Source organism: Seriola aureovittata, chromosome 13 (assembly GCF_021018895.1).
Source record: "Seriola aureovittata isolate HTS-2021-v1 ecotype China chromosome 13, ASM2101889v1, whole genome shotgun sequence".
Lineage (NCBI taxonomy): Eukaryota > Metazoa > Chordata > Actinopteri > Carangiformes > Carangidae > Seriola > Seriola aureovittata.
Genome location: NC_079376.1, coordinates 7,069,296 through 7,087,569, shown reverse-complemented (window position 1 = coordinate 7,087,569; position 18,274 = coordinate 7,069,296). Strand labels below are relative to the sequence as shown.

Below are 18,274 nucleotides of genomic sequence, written 5' to 3'. Positions count from 1 at the left end.
AACACATGCCCACTAATAAAATTGATCTATTAATATACCAGAAAGGAATGAATAACGCTGGGGCTTTGATGACACAGCTGCTAAATACATAATGACCATGCTATTATCAGAGAATGCAAAGACTCTCACAGCTGCATCAGCTTTCAATACATTTTCATGATCACACACACCATTGCCCCCCCCCCCCCCCCCCAAATCCCACTTAGGGGCTTCAAGAGAGTTAAGTGCATTCCTGGGTCACTAAATCCAGCAGCTTCAATAATCAATACAACACTGCCCTCTAGTGGTCTGCTAACAACATGGATGCTCTATGTTCTTAATGTAAAACACATTTAGTATTCTTAATATTTATGGGGTAACAGTGGTGAAATGTAACTAAGTACATTTACTCAAGTACAGTTTTCAGGTACCTTTTTCTACTTTATACTGTTTTACTGACCTGTCCAGGGTGTACCCCACTCTTGTCCAATATCAGCTGGGATTGGCTCCAGCCCCCAGCGACCCTATAAGGATAAGCGGCATAGATAATGGATGGATGGATACCGTTTTACTGTAACTGCAGTACATTTATGTGGCAGTTTCAGTTACCAGTTCCTTTTATTATGATTTAGCTTTTACATATGACCATCTTATAAAATATGACTTGACAAAATATGACTTATAGATTAAACGACCAAACCGTTTATAAAGTAGTTGAAAATAGCTCCACTTCCTCAACCACCTACAACAGTAAAGTGCTATACTTACACATTAATACACCAATAAGAACAACGCAATAATAGACCATATGGTCATAAAATACTCACGTCCCATTTGCTGGAATGACACGTGGGGCATTGAACACATCCTTTGTTAAATTTAACATTATATTTCATGAACCCTAACAACTGCTATATCTTAGTCAAAACCCTAATTACCTATTTAAAATCTAACTCCATCCTTTACGATTTTATTTAGTGCTCTTTTGAAATGATGGTAGATTGAGTTAGATATTAAACTGTGTGTATTGGCTCTGTTTCTATGCTCCCACAGTCACATAAACAAACACCCTTCCACTGACAGGCTCAGTCATTGGCAACTGTGTGTGTGCATTGTGCTGTCGTAGCATTTTTGCCTGTAGTCTTTGTTTTATGAAGGAGACAATGAGCAGCTGTAGCGCTCAGGCGGGAATTTAGGGAGATTCCATGACTTTACTGAGAGGAACGCTGGGAGGAGAAGCCTCAAGGGAGAAAAGAGAGGAGTGGAGGGCAGAGGAAGGTGGATGGAGCATGATCCATCCTTTTAATAGATTATGTGTCTTCTGGGTATTATACAGGCTCTCCGCTTCAAAGGGGGAAACTGCTTCCATTCCCAGTGAAGCAACAGCTCTCCTTATGCTTTCCTGTTTTCAATACTTCCTGTAACTGATTTCAGATTTAGGGGTTGGAAAATACTTTACGTTTTAAGTCATAGTGTATAAGAGTTTCACAGTCAAAGCCTGTGTTCCACACAAACACATGAGCTTTTGATGATTTGGGTGTTAACCAAAGTTATTTTCCAGTTTCAGGGTTTCAAAGTTATGCTCCCTAAAACCTCTGGTTCTGGTCCTATTTATAACAGCCATTCAATGTATTTACATCCTGTGATTACTTGGCTGTACAGTAGCTGTCACTCACAGCTGCTGGATTCCTGAGCTGGATTGAATTTGTCTTCACAGACAGGAGGGATCCACAAGAAACAATACATGCATGTAATCCAGAGTTAGTTATTTTATCTCACCGATATCTGCCTCACTGTTTTCTGTTCACTCTCCCCGTCGGCAGGAATAAAAAAAATAAATAAATAAAAAATACTGAATAAATAAATCAAATAAACAGAAATAGTCCTGCACTTGAGCCCCCCCAATTACACCACATGTCATTTTTACACTTTGGTTTTTGTGTGGACAAAACAAGATACAACATGTTATCTAGTGAGCTTCACAGATGCTGGTAGGTAGATTGTGTTACCTTTAGATGGAACCAGGCTAGCCGTTTCTGCCGTTTCCAGTCTTAAAGCTAAGCCTGTTGTCATGGAATCGATCCTCTCAACTTGAACCATTTCTTTAAGTTTGAACCAGCCAGGGCCTGCTGCATGTGGACATGTCTGACAGAGGTCAAAGGTCACCGACTGATTGAACCTATGAGAAGAAATAAAACAAGTAGAAAGATATTAATGAAACTGTTCAAACACATTTCCACACGTTCTCTCTTTCTGCCTGTTTGCCATGGTATTGTAGACAGGCATTTCTCTCAGGGTGTCATCTTCCCTGCCTGAGGCCAGAGTGTCTTAATTTATCACTCACTGTCTCCCCTCCTTCTCCCTGACAAGCCTGGGAACTGACTCACTTAATGGAACTGGGCAGGGACCTCTTATCACGTTCTCTTCCGCATTTTCAGATTTTGATCACAGTGGAAACAAAGTAAATACTTCTTTCCCTCAGATGTGGTGATCGCACTTACGACCACATACTCAGATTCATTTGACGCTACATACATAACAGTATCTCTGTGAAGCAGCTGTGGAATAAGTGGTGCATGTGCACGACTGTTAACACTGTGGCTGCATGGGTGCTGGTATGATTGAATTTCACAAGCTTTGACACAGGTCCTGGTTTTGTTGGGAGGGTCATGCACATCCAGGAGGAGCCGTGAACTCCTTTAGCTCCACTCTCTCTTCCTGACACTGACAATGGAGCAGGGGTTAAAGGTGGAAGAATGAAAGTACAGGAATCACTCAAGGTTAAGTTCTGCAGATTGAATGACTCCCCTGTGACAAATGCTACTTGGGGCTACACTGGAGGACTAACAATGGTGGGTCATTTGGCACTAATCGCCCAGCATTCTCTCAGATCACTTCACAATAGCAGGAAAGAGAAGAAGAAGGGTGGGGGTTTTTTCTTCATCTTACTTTAAGGTGCTGATAATCTGCTACCTGCACTGCACTGATACTCAAGCTTTCATGCAGTGATGCTGCGTTCAAGTGCTCCATTCAAAGCTCCTATATACAGTACGATTTAAACTTGACTTTGTGACGACACAACATTGGTTTTTTTTTTTTTTTTTTTTTTTTTTTTTTTTTTAAATCAGGCATTAGCAATTTAGAGGTCCTTCTGTCCGCAGTACGAGGAAACAGACATCAGGAGTGAAAATCAAGTTACATTAAATTACAGTATTAAGACTGTTTGACTGCTAAACACCAAGAGATCGAAAATGTGAAAATGAAAGCTGAACAAAGGAACAAAGTGGAAATAGAATTAAATTAAAGACAAAAGGCCAAATACCTTAATAAACCACTTCAGTTTTTTTAACACTGATTGTTTCCAGAGCCTCCTGCCTCATTCAGCCAACACAGTTATCTTTCACTCCCTCTTCAGCTGCTCAAAATGTGGAGACTGGGAGTCATAAAAACGATTTGCAATGCATTGAACGGTTCCTCCTGGCTTGGAGTAATAACTAAATAGACGCCATGACAAATTATGGCTGATGTTGGCAAATTGGGATTTAAATTGGCACAAAGCTACTTTGAACTGAGAACAGAGTAAACTATTTCAAAGACTGAAAGACTGTTGCTATTACCATCTGTTACACATACAGTGACGACAGGACTTAACCTAATACAATTTAGAAAACAAAATAAAAAGGTCACAGACAAAGGACAGAAAACTGCTACCCTCTCAGTTTTCCTGTCTGCTCAGCTCACACACAAACAAGACGTTTCATCATTTTTTTAAATATAAAAAACATGTTTTGCTGTATTTTGGTCATTTTTATTCTATTATTAGTACATACGATATCTAATAGAATAGAATACATTTTGAGCTTCAGCTTTTGAATCAACATGGACAAAAAGTGCTAAAATTTGAACATCTACAACTGGGAAAACTCCATTTGCAGATGAAGATCATGTGAGATGATGAAAAGCTCCAGAATAGCCAGCGAATGGACCTTGAAGTGAGATCGTTTTGTCAAGAAAATAATCTGCAAGAGTTCAGTTAAATTCTGCCCCATCTTTTCAATTATATGCATCAAGTATGAAAAATGGAAAGTGAATATCATATTAGGCTGCACATCAGTGGTAAATCAACAAGTCACCTCAAAGCTTCCATATTTCCTACAGCACTTGAAGGCGTCCTGAAGGTACATTTGCATTATTTAAAACTCCCTGCTCATTTCTGTCTAATAACAGTGACATCTTGAGGCTGTTGTAATCCTCCATACTCTGTGCTCCACCTACAAACTGCTGCTCTGTTCCTCCCTCTCTCCCTCCAGAGCAGAAATGCAGCAAAGCTTGATCTGACTTGTCCTGCCTGCTGGAAGTACTCTCTTGCTCTTCGGGACTTATTTGGGTGCTTTTCTCACGCTGTGATATGGCCATTTCTGTGTCTCTCCAGTGTCTGGGGCTCATCATGCTCGCAGCAGTCCTCCTCCAGACCATCGCAGTTGCTGTCAGTTTTATGTACTTCAACAAAGTCCTGAACACGGTAAGTTATGCGTTTGTCTTGCCCTCAATCTGACAGAAAGTGTGGGCATCAAACTGACTGCCATCGAACTGGAGAAAGGGGAGTTATAACAATGACAAATTATCTTTGTTTACAAGATTTTCATAGTGATCTACCATTAATCTTGTTGGGACACAATACCATTTGCACAATAGGCTTCATAGGAATATAGGAATGGGACATTTAAAATTACTGGCACCACAGACAGCTATTGAAAGCAGGGCCGGCTCTAGACAACACAGGGCCCTAGGCAAAATTTTCTATGGGGGCCCTTTGCTTGGAGCCAAGAACTATGAAATAAAACTATAAGCTATATAGAAAAGAGATTTCCAACATCCTGTAAGTGGAACTGCCAGGATGACTGCAGAGACTGGGTAATGCTTCATGGCTCTCAAGGCTCTCAACTATCCATGACCAAATCCTGTAAATACCCAAATATAATATATGAGAAACATGTGGCAGTGACTGCAAGAGCTTATTTAAGGCCTTGTAACATCATATCAGATAAAATATGCCTTGAAATTTCCTTATCACATCCCCTGAGTAGTTACAGACCTACTCTCTGTTCCTACAGGGATGAAATATGACAGGGAACAGTGGTGGAAGAAAAGCTCTGATCTTTTACTTAAATACAAGTAGCAAAACCACAGTGTAGAAATAATTTCTTACAAGTCATGCATACAAAATTTAGTCTAAAACAAAGTCTATAAGTATTAGCATCCCAATATATTCAAAGTACCAAAAGTAAAACTACTCATTATGCAGAATGGCACATTCACAAGTACATATAGGCCTATTATTCTATTACTTAAGACAGTACTTGAGTAAATATACTTAGTTACTTTCCACCACTGAACAGGAATAATAGTCTAGATGACTTATTTAGTTATTTAAGTTGTAAAAGTCCTACATGACTCATGCAGGAATTTCTCTTTCTGACACTGGACAATGAGAGAGGAGAAAGTTGGGTGAGCAGATAACAGAAAACAATGGGAGGAAATGAGACTAGTTGGGCCAGAGGGGTTGTGACACCCTAAAGCAACATATTTCAGACCTGAGCAGATATTATGAGAAGCAGTACAAGCTGCTAAAAGCCCCTTTATAAAGCTGATAGATCTCGTCCTGAGCTCTGATTGGCTGGGGGTCACAGTAGAACACACACCTCACCTCACGCATCACCTAAGAGCGCACCACAAAGTGAATGTTGCTTCATATCTTTTTTTTTTTTTTTTTTTTTATAAACACAGTGGCCCACACCGGCACTTTGATGATTATCACGTAAAGCCTGTTGTTCCTTATTGCTTATGTGCAGTACTTTGTAGACCTGAATAAATTAGTCGATTATCAGAAAAATCACTTAATCAAAACAAATATTTGCAAATATTCGTCTCAAATGTGAGACCTTACTTTTGTTTATCATATACGATTATATAACATTTTCATAAAAAGAAAATCTCTGAATGTTGGACTCTTAGATTTAAAACCAAGTTATTTAGAAAATAATTAATAGATCAGGCTAATTGATCAGTTAGTTTCTGTTTCTTTTGCATCTTTTCTTCATGGACAGATGCAGGAGAGTTTCTCCAGGAGCAGCGTTTCCTGCCTAATAAACGCAGATCTGCAATCGCGGTTCGAAGATTCAGCAGCTGAGGACAAGAAAGGCGACCCCTGCTGGCAAGTCACGCAACAGCTCCACTACCACATAGAGAAGGTTTTGATTTATTTGTTTAATCTAACTTCGAATTTTCCTGATTAAGCTATTCTATGTGCAAAAGATAATTTACCATTTGTTCTTTTTCTAAAGACACCAGCTGCCTTTTTTATATATATAATTAAAAAAAAACAGTATTCTCAGGCGTGCTCTCTCCACAATGTTACAGCACATTCAGAAATGAGACTTACACTTTGTTCGTACATTACATGCAACTTAATCAGACACCACTGATGGGAAATGGGAAAATTACACAACTCCACCTCTCTTCCAAGTAACACTGACTGAGCCCAAGGGGAATGCTGCTATTACAAGTCAAAAGATGACACGCTTGTTGACCCAGAGTGAGGACTGGATGATTCATGGGGTTAAAAAGGTCCCTGGTAGATTGTTGATATTGTAAATTTAGATTAAAAGATACCTAAAAGTCATGACAGTTATACAGCCCATGATACATTAACTTGCCGGCCCCTTCACTCTCGTTTTCTTTCTGTCTCTCTGGGTGTTTTTCTTTCAGACGATGGCTGACAGATTCCAGAAAGAGATATCCTCTGCTATGAGAAGTAAGCACAATGCCTCCATTGACTGTCAATTACTGCTAATGGGTTTAAGCAAGACTTTTTCCTATAAAAATGTCCAGTGTGTGTGTGTGTGTGTGTGTGTGTGTGTGTGTGTGTCTCTTATCTGCTTGCGTTTTCACAGATAAGCTGACGGGAGTGCTTCCTATCCTGAGCCCTGGGGTCCCTCTTCCTAGAGTTGCGGCTCATGTTACGGGTGTCGTCTCCTCCTCCACAGAGGCTCCAACAGCAGAAGGTGAGTATCATTATCATTGTAGTGTGCAATGTATCTACAGACGTTTATTTTTCTAAAGGTAATGTGGTCCTCGAAAGCATACGAGTGACATCTGTGAGACTGGACTTTGTGGCTCTCGAGGTCATAGGTGTGTTGTGTATAGATTAGGTGAAATGAGCCCTGTGTTGCTTCACCCATACCTTTCCCGTGTCAGAGGTGAGGAATGTGCTTCAAGGCCTCCAAGGCTACTTACAGATTCAATAACATCTGCCTACCTGCTTATCTGTCAGGACCTGCAGATGTGCTGCTGCTTTTGCATCATAACCTGGAGCTTCCTGCAGTTTTCTGTTGATGAAGTGAATGTCGTAATCACCCTTTGTTCTGCAAATTAACAAAAACACAGATGCAAAAATCTACCTTAATACATTTTTTACTGTCAAAAATGGCTTCAGAATGAATTTTCAGTAAACAGTGAGAAGAGGATAACACGCAACAAACCCACAGCCAGAATTAGATCAGAAAGTTTACATGATATGCACGACAGACCAGTAGACCATCTGTTTTACTTGGGAGGTTTTTTTTTTTTTTTTCCATTGCCAAATTTTGGAAACACACATCTAATAGGGTGGAAAATTTTTCTTAAGTCATTAAAGAATAACTTTACTCTAAATAAAAAGGCAGTTTTTCCATGGCCCTCTGTTGCACCTGTAATCACCAGTGACGTGGAGTTCACGTCTAAATCACTCGTTGAAATCAAACCAATGAAGTGCGTCATAAATCTAAAAAGGACTGTCATCAATCTCTTCCTTTTCACATACACACCCTTTTGGGATTGATCTCATCTGTCACTTCTGGTGCATTTTAAACTTATGGCCGTTGTCACTGAGCTTAGAAAATAAAAAACATGGCAGAATGAAATGACAACGTGTCTTCACAACACATAGCTGAGTTTATCTTAATCTATTAGAGAAGTAGCTGGGTTGTGGGCACATCTGTAAGCGTTATTTACAAACAGAGGCTCTTTAACATTTGTTTCTAATTTGAGTATCTGAGCAGTGACTGTTTAAACTCAGCAACACTCCACCCTGCAGTCTCAAATGATCTTGCATCATAGTGAACTGCCTCAACCCTTGTGCATGTATGTGTTTCTGCTCGTTTTAAGAGTTGTGTGTTTTATGTGCCATCGCAGGCTCGCGGAGCAGCAGGGGGTACTTGGGGGAGTGTATCAGAGCGTGGGAGGGACAGAGAGGTTTATCGTTCCTGCAGAACATGGAGCTGAGAGGTGGAGAGCTGCTGGTGCCAAGAGCGGGCCTCTATTACATCTACGCACAAACCTACTTCAGACTGCCCTCCTCGGGGGAGACGGAAGGGGAAACAAAGGGGGAGATGGGGGAAACAAGGGAGGAAGAAGAAGCACAGCTTGTCCAGTATATCTACAAGAAGGTTAGGCTTTGTGCATCCTATTAAAAAAGGACAATATTGGAACTGGAAAACAGTTGTGATAGATAATTCATCACAGCGAAGATTATGTCATAACTTTGTTATGAGGCTGTCCAACAGCAACCTTCTGATCCAAGAAATGATCACTGTACAAACAATCCTGGACATTATGCACCATACACCCATCCATCAGCTATATCACTTATCCTTTTGAGGGTACAGCTGACATTTGGTAACCAGGGATCACAGGGATGACATAATGATATTCACACAGGCAGTTTTTTAAGTCACCAATCAGCCTAACATGCTAACTGCACACAGAAAGGCCCCAGCCAGACAGCAGGGTTGAAACCCAGAACCTTCTTGCCATGGGGCGACAGTGGCAACCTAACTAATACTGTTCAACACCACATTCAGAAATATGTCAAGCAGGTTTAATATGCATACAGTCATCTTTGTGTATGACTAATTTAGACACCTTCAGTGTAAACAATACTACTACATACCTGTTGAGCATTGGCCTGGGTCCACATCTTTTAATCTTTGACACCACATCTTTGATTTGTTTAGTGTCGTTTGACTTTTATTTCTGACGGCTGAAAAAAAAACAAAAAAATAATTGACCAATTAGAGATTTGTAGGCACAAATGATTTGCTTTTTCCTCACAGAACTAGCTTACTTAACTAGCTGGCTAACCAGCTAAATCCAAGAAAAACAAATGCAAAAAAAAAGTCGACCGCAATATAAGTTGTACTGGTTGTTGTAAGTCCTGTTGTAAGACGGTATTTTAAAACGGTTCCAAGCTGTGTAAACAATGTTAGCATATGGCAGGCATTTAAAACAAAGACAAAACTAGGCAAAAACAGAAGCAGGTGTGGACATACCGATTAATTAACACGATATATAGAATTATCCTCAATGTGTATGTACAGCAAAACAACTGAACAGTTGTCCAGGCGCTACTAATGAAAGTGGCATGAAAAGGTTTACAACCAGAAAGCCTCACTGGAATAACCTGGCACCGAAACTAAAACAGTACCTACACCTATCAAACCCTTCATAACGCAGTTTCTCTCTAAAGCAAACAAAGTGTGAGGCCACATACCGCTGTAGTATGAGTGGAGCGACCTACAATCATGGTACGTGCCAACAGGTGTTTTAAATACCCCTGGCCCTGATTTATAGGACAGGAGGATCAAGTGAACTGGCAAAGGATATGTTCAAGAGCAGCAATGGGGGAGTGTTTTCCAGCGTTCACTACCATTCGCTACTGATTAGTGAGGGCAACACAAAAAAAAATCCCTCCCTAAAGACAAATTAGCTAATATGAACAAAATGTAAGGCTGGACAACGTGAATCAAGTTTAGTCAGTTTACACAGCTTGTAAACACAAGCCAACTCTCAAAATTCAAATGTCCCCTAAGTGTCTTTGAATGCACCAAAAGTAAGCTATTCATTTCATACAGTGTCAGAAGGGTATAATTCTCTTAAATCAATGCTGCATGCCAATATAATGTCTAATGTAATGGCTTGTTCAAGACCAGTTTTTGTGGTGTTGCCAACAGATGAGCTCCTACACGGTGCCCATCCTACTGATGAAATCATCCAGGAGTGCCTGCTGGCCTCGGGGTCAGGAGCCTGGTCTGTTCTCTCTGCATCAGGCTGGTACCGCCTTTTTACAGCCTGCTGACCGCCTCTTCATCACAGTTAGCAATGCCAGCGCCATGGAGATGGACGGGAGGGCGAGCTACTTTGGGGCCTTCCTGGTGGGCTAAAGAGAGAGAAGCATGGATGGAAGTGTCCAGGACTAGGATGACTTGAAGTTAACCCAAATGTCAGGGGTTTGCTTGATAATATGGGCAGCTGTCTGAGGATACAGGATTGGAGAAGGATGGACTGCCTGGAGTGCAATCATATGATGATATGAGCAAACCGATCTGCAGTGGCAGACTCTCAGGGGCCCAATATGACAAGGATGAAGAGCCATTTGGCGTGCATTTACTCCAGCAGTGACCAATTAATTGATCACTGTTAAACCTCACACAGGGTGTTATCTCTGTCAAACAGAATGTACTGCTTGACAGAGCACAGATTATGTGGTGCATTCAGGCATTTGCGGCAGTACAATAGATGCAGATTAAATGTTGCACTCTCGTGTGTGAATGCCTCCCATTGAGAGCACAGTGAGATGTTTCGCCTGCAGGTCAAACAGTCAACAGCTGAGTTGTCATCCCCAGGAAATGACAGCAGTGTTGGATACATGACACTAACTGATCTTTTATTAAAAAAAAATAAGTATCAAAAAATAAATGCCACGAGATGAGATTTTAGATGCTCAATATGATGAATGAAGCATCTTTTATGTTTACTGTACTGTACTCCTTTTGGGGAATGTCATGAATGACTGTGTAGTGTGATAATGATTGTGATGACCTGTAGCCTTAAAGAGAAGCACTGATCGAGTATGAACTGAATATTAAAACTGTTGTCTGATACATATACAGATCTACAGCCAATGGATGTCCATATGTGTTTTCTCTAGACATTTACAAATGGTTGCCATGTATGAATATAGAAAAAAATCCTTGCTTTTCCCCCAGTCAATGATGATAATAAGGCAAAGGAATAAACCACCCCACACATTCCATCCCTTATTAGTCAACAACTCAACTGCCATGAAAACTCCCCAGATGATTAATCCTAATAACTCTGAAGATCCCCTGAACTTTCCTGTAGTGTCACTATCACCTTTAGATTTATTGTTTTATGTGTCATACTGTGGTTTTAGGTTTACCAAATACCTACAAAACTAAATGACACTCAAGCTTCCTGTACATAAGTAATTTTTAAAAATCCCTACTTTACTTTTCCCAGGTTTTAAACTTATATCAAGATTTTAGTAGGAGCTTCGTATCATGTGTAGTAATGGAGGTGAGGCAAAATGCCCAATGTTCACTGGACCACTCAGTTTTCTCGCTCTTAACCCTCTTGAATGGAAAATTATAGCGGTTCACAGCACAAAACACTATCACAATAAAAGTAAACAATAATCCTTCAATTTTATTTCTTGGTAAACATCACTTTCCAGATTCATCCCATCTTCTCCGAGAAAAAAAGCCCATTAGCCTCCACCACAAACCTCCATCTACTCCTGTGTTCATAGTTATGGTTTATCAGGATGTGGTGTTGAGCCACACTGAAGTTTGCTTGAAGTCAGATACCCCCTCTACACAAAAACGACACAAAACTGAAAAAGTAAAAAACTATCATTTAATTCATGTTGTATTACATGTTTCCATATTATGGCAGTGAATGTTTCAGCAATAATAAGAGTCACTCCTCAAACAAGAGTTTTTACATAAAAAAAAAACAATACCAAAAACTAATCAGGGTTCAAGTAATGCCCAAAAGAAATACATTTTGAAACATACACACACACACACACATACGCAGGAAGATAGATCATATTTGCTGATCATACTGTAATCCACCTGCTACTTCCTGGCCTATGAGTGGGGAACTAAGGTGTTTGTTTGGTCAGCCTGAGTCCTCACTCTCTCTTTCCTTCAGTCTCTTTTTGGTCACCATGACTGGACTGAAAAACATGTTGTAGTTACAGCTGAGACAGTAAACACAAACACAGACAATACACAGCCTCTTGGGTTATATGAAGGGCTTCAAGGTGCTTTAACCAAAACACACACACACACGCCCGTGCGCACACACACACACACACACACGCCCGTGCGCGCGCGCGCACACACACACACACACAACACACACACACACACACACACACACACACACACACACACACACACAAAGACAGTGGTACCAAATCTCAAACACTTGGTATCAAAAATAGTCTCTTGAGTTGGTCTCTAATCAATCAGGACACTACAACTGTGGGGAAAAAAATGGACACAGAGGATATTTTGTCTTGTTAATGACAACCTATGGCTTCAGTTTATCTAAACACACACACACACACACAGTCATGTACAATCCCATAATCAAAACATGATGGTGTAATATTTTAGAAGACAGTCATAGTTTACAAGTAACAATACTGTAAACAACAGCATGTGTACATGAGAGCTGGGAGGCTCCTTGTTGGTGCTCCTATTGCTATGGTAACCAAAAATGGTTTTTGTTGTAATTTGGCCAATCAATCAGACTAAGTGCTTACAACCCACCATCCGCCTCCCCACTGACACTACAGTAAATCTCAGCAGGCACATACACTCACACACACACACACACACACTTACACACGTACAGGGAAATCGTGGAGCCAGCCAAGTGCTTTGACATTATCTCGCTGCCTGTACAATGCCTGCATCAGTCAAGTTCATTAAGACAAATTCATTAACAGCCAACAGTACTTGGATTGAGTGAGTTAATGAGATAGAAAAAGGCAATACAGTCTTGTGTTAGAAGTTCTCCATAGATTAGTCACAAAAAGTCATTCACAATTAAGGTGTGAACACATATACGGTTATGGGTTAGTAAGGGTCGTCCTGATACCAATGATGCATTCAAGCATGGAGCAATACTTAAACATGGAAAATGCTGTGACAAGTAAAAGAGATGTGATGATGCAGTTTTTTTTGTCATTATGCACCAAAAAAGAAAAAAAAAAAAAGAAAAAAGAAAATCACACTTACACACACACACTTGGATTTATAATTGTGCGCACATACTAACAAAACCTGGTATGAGTTCCTATTGCCTCTTACAGTATGTCTGTGGTCTATGAACAAAAAGCACCTCTGAAGTACAGAACAGCTGTGGAACCGAGTATAAGTGTTTAACTACAGACAGGCAACAATACACACCGGCACACAGGCACAATACAGGAGGCTTTGGCACACCCATGCTAGTCTTACTACTCAGCATTTTCCAATAAACGAGAAGAGCAGGTTACAGGACAGGACAGACCCATAGCTGCCTTAGATTGCCTCCCCTGTTGAGAGGGGAAGGTACAGGTTGTCTGACAGACACAATGATCAGCCGTCACATTCAATCAGCACCGAGCTGTCTGTTTTTGGAGTCCCAGCCTCTCATCCAATCAGCAGCTCCAGGCTGTCCTCATAGTTGGGCTCTTGTGGGGGGCTTGGGGCCAGGAAGGCTGTAGCTACAGGGGTTCCTGTTGCTGTGGCGACGTTGAGGAGGGTGTTTGCACGGATGCTGGTGGTTGCCGGGTTGCGGAGCGCCGCGGCCGCCGTGATGCTGGTGAGGTTGATGCCGAGCGTGAGCCGTGTCTGTTCCAAGGCTTTCTCTGGCACAGCAAAGGCCTCGAGCTTCTTCTCACCGTTGGCCATGTAGGAGTTCTGGCAACCTCGACAGATACAATCCAAGCACGCCTGAGAAAGATGACAGAAGAGATAAGGACATTTGCCTATTTGCATCACACTAATGTCACATAAAATCTTTAAAAAATTTAGTCAGGATTCAATATTAAGCTTGGTTTTTAGATCACATAAATCACATTTTCTGAATTAACAATCATGGCAATGTACAAATAAAATCAAAAACATCTTTAAATAAAATGAAAAAAAACTAAAAATAGTATGATAGTATCATTCACAAATGTTTACACTTACACTACATGAAAAAGTTGCAACAATAATCTACATCATATCACTTAATGATGGCATTATACATTAATAAATTCCATGTACGCAATGATCATAGTCTCACCTTGCGGTTTGAGTAACAGGGACAGCGTTGCCCCCTACAGGTCAGCACAGAGGGATTCTGGGTGGCCCTGCCACACTTACAGCCCTTCTTCTCCACTGGCTTCTTGTACGGAGGCCTGACAGGTGCTGGGGGCACCAGGCAGCCGGCCATCAACCGCTGGTCTTTGCTTCGATCCTTAGTTTTGGAGCCTCCGCCACTGCGGGCCTTGGCATGCGGCTTCTTAGGGCCCGGATCAACATGCTTCCTGGCAGCTTTACTGTGGTTGGGTGCAGGGCGGCTGGGCTTGGGAGGTGCCCCATTGGGAAGGGATGAGTATGTGTGTGCTGGTACAGTTATGGAGGGTGTGGGTGGTTGTGTGTGCAGTGTATGAGAGGGCTTTGGAGTGTGTAAATTTGAAGATGAGCCCTGTAGGATGGAGGTGATAGGGAGGGGTTTCACCTTTTCCCTATCACTCTCTGAACGAGACCGTTTACGGTTAAGGCGGACTGGCGGGGGTTTGGAGGTTGGAGGGGGATCAAAGGAGGATGTATGTATATGAGCACCATGGCTTGCTATTGTGTTAGTCCTGTCCGTTTGAATCTGTGTGTAGTTATGAGCTGCATCCAGCTGTATGTACATTTGAGCGTGTGCTCTGTCCGTGGCTATGTGTGTGTGAGGGTGTGTCCTGTCTGGCTGTGTGTGAGGAGAATCTCGACTGGGCTGAAGGGGATCCAAAGTCTGTAACACCTCCTCCACACTGAGGAGCAACACCTCCCCCTCCTCCAGCTCCCTGCTGCTAGATTCCCCATCCCTGAGTGAGCACACAGTGCCTGGAGTTGGGGCTAAAGGTCCAGTGGTCAGACTCAGTTCCAGACCACTACAACCAGTATTGGAAACAGACAGGGGTGTCTGTGGCTGTTCTTCTACCAACTCACATACTTCCAGCTCAGGAGAAGAGGGGTCCAGCTCCTCCAGCACTTCTCCATTGCATCCCTGCGGCCCATTGGAACAGGGAGGGTCAGAGGAGGAACTCTGGGGTACAGCTGAGAGCTCTGCAGGAACAGGTGGTGCCTCTGTGGGGGTAAGTGAGTCAGGGGCAGAAGGAGTCACATCTTCCTGTGCTAGGCTCTGGTCCTCTGTCTCTATGTCCTCTTCGTGTGACATCAGCACCTCCTCTAGCAAGGCCATAACCTCTGGAGATCCTCCCGCATGACTGCTGACCAACTGCAGCAACGGTGAATGAGTTACATAGAGGCAAAGCTTCCTGTAGCACTGAACAAGCAGGGAGAGCTGTTTGTTCTCCTGGAAGCTGGAATAGTCCTTACAGCGGCTGCACGATGGCCTGATCTGCATCTTCTGGCCTTTACAGCCCAAGCAGACGTAATGCTGACACTCTGGATGTGTTGGGGAAATGGGATCCTGGAGCAGTTTACCTGAGACAAAAACAAGAGCGAGGTGTTAATCCACTTGTTTATGCACGTTGTGCTTACGCACAGCAAATATGACACAATCAACTAGCTGTACCTGAGTCATTTAAAGCCATTTCCATTCACCATCATGCCGCTACAGAAAAACATCATAATTACCAGATGAATTGTTTAATCTTCCTCTTATTTTCTCCATTAACCATTGGTGTTCCTATTGCAATTTCCCAGAGCCTATCGTGACTTCTTCTAAATCTTGTTTTCGCTTACCAAAAGTCCAAAATTCGAAGACATTAGGTTTACAGTGACAGAAAACAGAGATGGGGAGAAAATGCCCACAAATGAGAAGCTGGAGTGGTTGCTTGAAAAATTACATTAACACCTAATAGATTTTCAAAATAGATGCCAAACAATATTCTGTCAACTGACAACAATTTATGAACTGTATTGATTCAGCTCAATGTACCAACTGATGCACTGATCAAAAAGAGCAGGGAAATCAATAACAGTATTACTCATCTGGGATTTTATTTGTTTCTACACCTTAAATGTGGGTGTATTTGGACTTTTTTGTAACTTATCTGTCCCAGTTTATTGAAATAAACAAAGAAGACTCCAAACTGCTTAATCATTATGTTGGCAATACTGATTTTTACTCCTTACATCATCCAACCAACAGTTCAGGTTAAATAATGTATGAAAGCACAAATAATCATGCCAAAAAATCATAAATATTCAATGGAGGTCATAAATATCGTCATATATCACTTTGCAAATATTGCCCATCTCTAAATACAAGCTGGGCCAGTGTTTATATTCCACTAGCTAAGCGGGGTGAGTAAATAAGGCATGAATAGGAAACACATGGCTCTGCAGCAGGCACAACAGCAGAGGAGTCATCTGTCTTGACAAGAGAACAGATGACTGGGGCTCAGCCTCGGTTGCTAAGGAGACCACGGTGGTGAGCACGACAAATCGTGTCAACTGCTGCGAGCACACGCACGCCCACGGACACTTTAATCAATATGAATAGTAAGGTTATGAAACGCTCGTCCAGTGTAGTACAGTTAAACCAATTAGCGGTAGGAAACAGGATAATCATGTAGTGATGTACTAATATTTTCAGGATGCTTACCACAGACAAGGCATGCTAGGGACTGTCGAAAGAAGGGCAGTAGCGTGTACATCTCTGCGAAGGTCTGTGGCTGCCGCGGGTCACACTGCAGCACGGCCCGGCTCGCAGACACGTACAGAGCGGTTGCATTAACGGGGTTCATAGCGGTTTACTCCGCAGCCTCAGGGAAACACGGCCCGGGAAAAAAATCCAGCCACTCGCTACGACGGAGCTAAAGATAGCCGAGTCTCAGGGTGGATGGAGGAAATATAAACTGGCCTGCTGGTGCAACAATCAGTCACTCCAGTGTGTCAATGCAGACATACGAATTAATAATAGACACAATAATAGACAACGAGCATGGTGAAGCGGTTATCAATAAACGCGCACAACGTTAGCTCGGCAGGTGGCTAGCTAAAGTTAGCATCACCGGTAGTCGCTACTATTCACCATCGAGATCTGTCAGATCACAATTAAAGTTTCTGTTAATTCGGACCAGTTCGACCCTATGTTATAGTAACTCACATTATCCCTAACGTTGCTTAACAGCTAACGAAGAACCAAATGATCAAACGACCCATGGTTAGCATTATGGAGCTAACGTTAGCTTACGACATCAGCCAAACGTTTTACACGAGAGATGGTCGATGTTAGCCATAGAGCCAGTTTACTATCCAACACTGTCTCCGTGCCGATGTCTAACTGAACGCTGAGCTGCTGCTAAGATCGCAAGTTTGTTTGGTTAGCAATTAGCTAACAGATCGCAGGCGCGCACTTGATGTAAACAAAGCTAACCAGCTAGCAATAGCATGGCTAGCCAAATTAGCTAGCGAAAAATCAACCGTATCACTATCCCTCCTAGGGCCGCCTTATACCTCACGCACAGGAGGGAAAAACAAGCTGTAAATTGAAATCCTTCGATTTTGATACGTTTTACTATAATACTTGGCGAGTGCTGACCGAAACATAGCTAACTAGCCGTTTTACAATTGCATCAAGCATTCGATTTTCCACTTTTCCTCGCATCAACCCCTCTCGACAGGATGATCATCACGCGAGACTTCCTCTAGTTACCCTGGTTACCGTAGTGTACGAAGCCTTCACAGCGTATTCTAGTGCCCTCGTTCACTTTCTTTCTTTATTGTCATAAACAACTTCTGAATTAAAAGTAACAATTCATTTATTTTGTTCATAAGAGGACAATGAAAGATAAAAGATAAAGAAGAATAAAGATCAAAGCATGGAGCCATATCATCGGCTTTTACCAGTTCTCGTTCTAATAAACTAAATTTTTCAAAGGGTTAATCGGCACTGAATCACACTGCAGAAAAGTGCAGCTGAGGGTTGAAACTCGATCAGCTTGCTAAAATTTAGAGGGAAATATTCTACTTTTGGCCCGAAAACAGTTCTTTGATAGTTTTACTTACAAGATATTTAAATGCACGTTCTTACATATAAAAATACGAAAGACGTATACAATTGGATTCTTGGAGTACAGCTGAAATCATAAGTCAGTTGACCGAAAATTAATTAACAACTATTCTGGTATTTGTTTTTGTCAAAGACTCAAAGATATCTCTGGACCAGACCT

At 41.7% G+C, this 18,274-nt stretch overlaps 2 protein-coding genes and 1 long non-coding RNA gene across 4 annotated transcripts; 1 reads left to right on the top strand and 2 right to left on the bottom strand.

Moving 5' to 3' along the window:
- Positions 1-150: 150 nt before the first annotated feature.
- Positions 151-10,012, bottom strand: LOC130179922 (uncharacterized). Of its 2 annotated transcripts, XR_008829345.1 has the most exons (5): positions 9,569-10,012; positions 8,969-9,058; positions 7,298-7,403; positions 1,989-2,158; positions 151-503 (listed from the first exon to the last, which is right to left on the bottom strand). It is a non-coding gene; the product is annotated as an uncharacterized LOC130179922 (long non-coding RNA). The 2 variants fall into 2 exon arrangements; XR_008829344.1 differs by having other exon boundaries at positions 8,969-10,012.
- Positions 3,958-10,979, top strand: LOC130179921 (tumor necrosis factor ligand superfamily member 10-like). Its single transcript, XM_056393074.1, has 6 exons — positions 3,958-4,501; positions 6,087-6,230; positions 6,748-6,793; positions 6,933-7,043; positions 8,212-8,465; positions 10,029-10,979. Exons 1-6 carry the CDS (start codon positions 4,388-4,390, stop codon positions 10,236-10,238), a joined length of 879 nt encoding a protein of 292 aa, XP_056249049.1. The 5' UTR covers positions 3,958-4,387; the 3' UTR covers positions 10,239-10,979.
- A 732-nt stretch (positions 10,980-11,711) lies between these two features.
- On the bottom strand, positions 11,712-17,709 carry msl2a (MSL complex subunit 2a). Its single transcript, XM_056393071.1, has 3 exons — positions 16,705-17,709; positions 14,167-15,578; positions 11,712-13,829 (listed from the first exon to the last, which is right to left on the bottom strand). Exons 1-3 carry the CDS (start codon positions 16,844-16,846, stop codon positions 13,527-13,529), a joined length of 1,857 nt encoding a protein of 618 aa, XP_056249046.1. The 5' UTR covers positions 16,847-17,709; the 3' UTR covers positions 11,712-13,526.
- Positions 17,710-18,274: the final 565 nt, after the last annotated feature.

Excerpts from the sequence above, each read along its gene's own strand:
- LOC130179921 (XM_056393074.1), top strand. The coding sequence starts at position 4,388 with ATGGCCATTTCTGTGTCTCTCCAGTGTCTGGGGCTCATCATGCTCGCA. Across the intron at positions 4,502-6,086 it reads TCAACAAAGTCCTGAACACG|ATGCAGGAGAGTTTCTCCAG; the intron begins GTAAGTTATGCG and ends CTTCATGGACAG. Across the intron at positions 6,794-6,932 it reads GATATCCTCTGCTATGAGAA|ATAAGCTGACGGGAGTGCTT; the intron begins GTAAGCACAATG and ends GCGTTTTCACAG.
- msl2a (XM_056393071.1), bottom strand. The coding sequence starts at position 16,846 with ATGAACCCCGTTAATGCAACCGCTCTGTACGTGTCTGCGAGCCGGGCC. Across the intron at positions 15,579-16,704 it reads CCTAGCATGCCTTGTCTGTG|GTAAACTGCTCCAGGATCCC; the intron begins GTAAGCATCCTG and ends TTTTTGTCTCAG. Across the intron at positions 13,830-14,166 it reads CCTGTTACTCAAACCGCAAG|GCGTGCTTGGATTGTATCTG; the intron begins GTGAGACTATGA and ends CATCTTTCTCAG.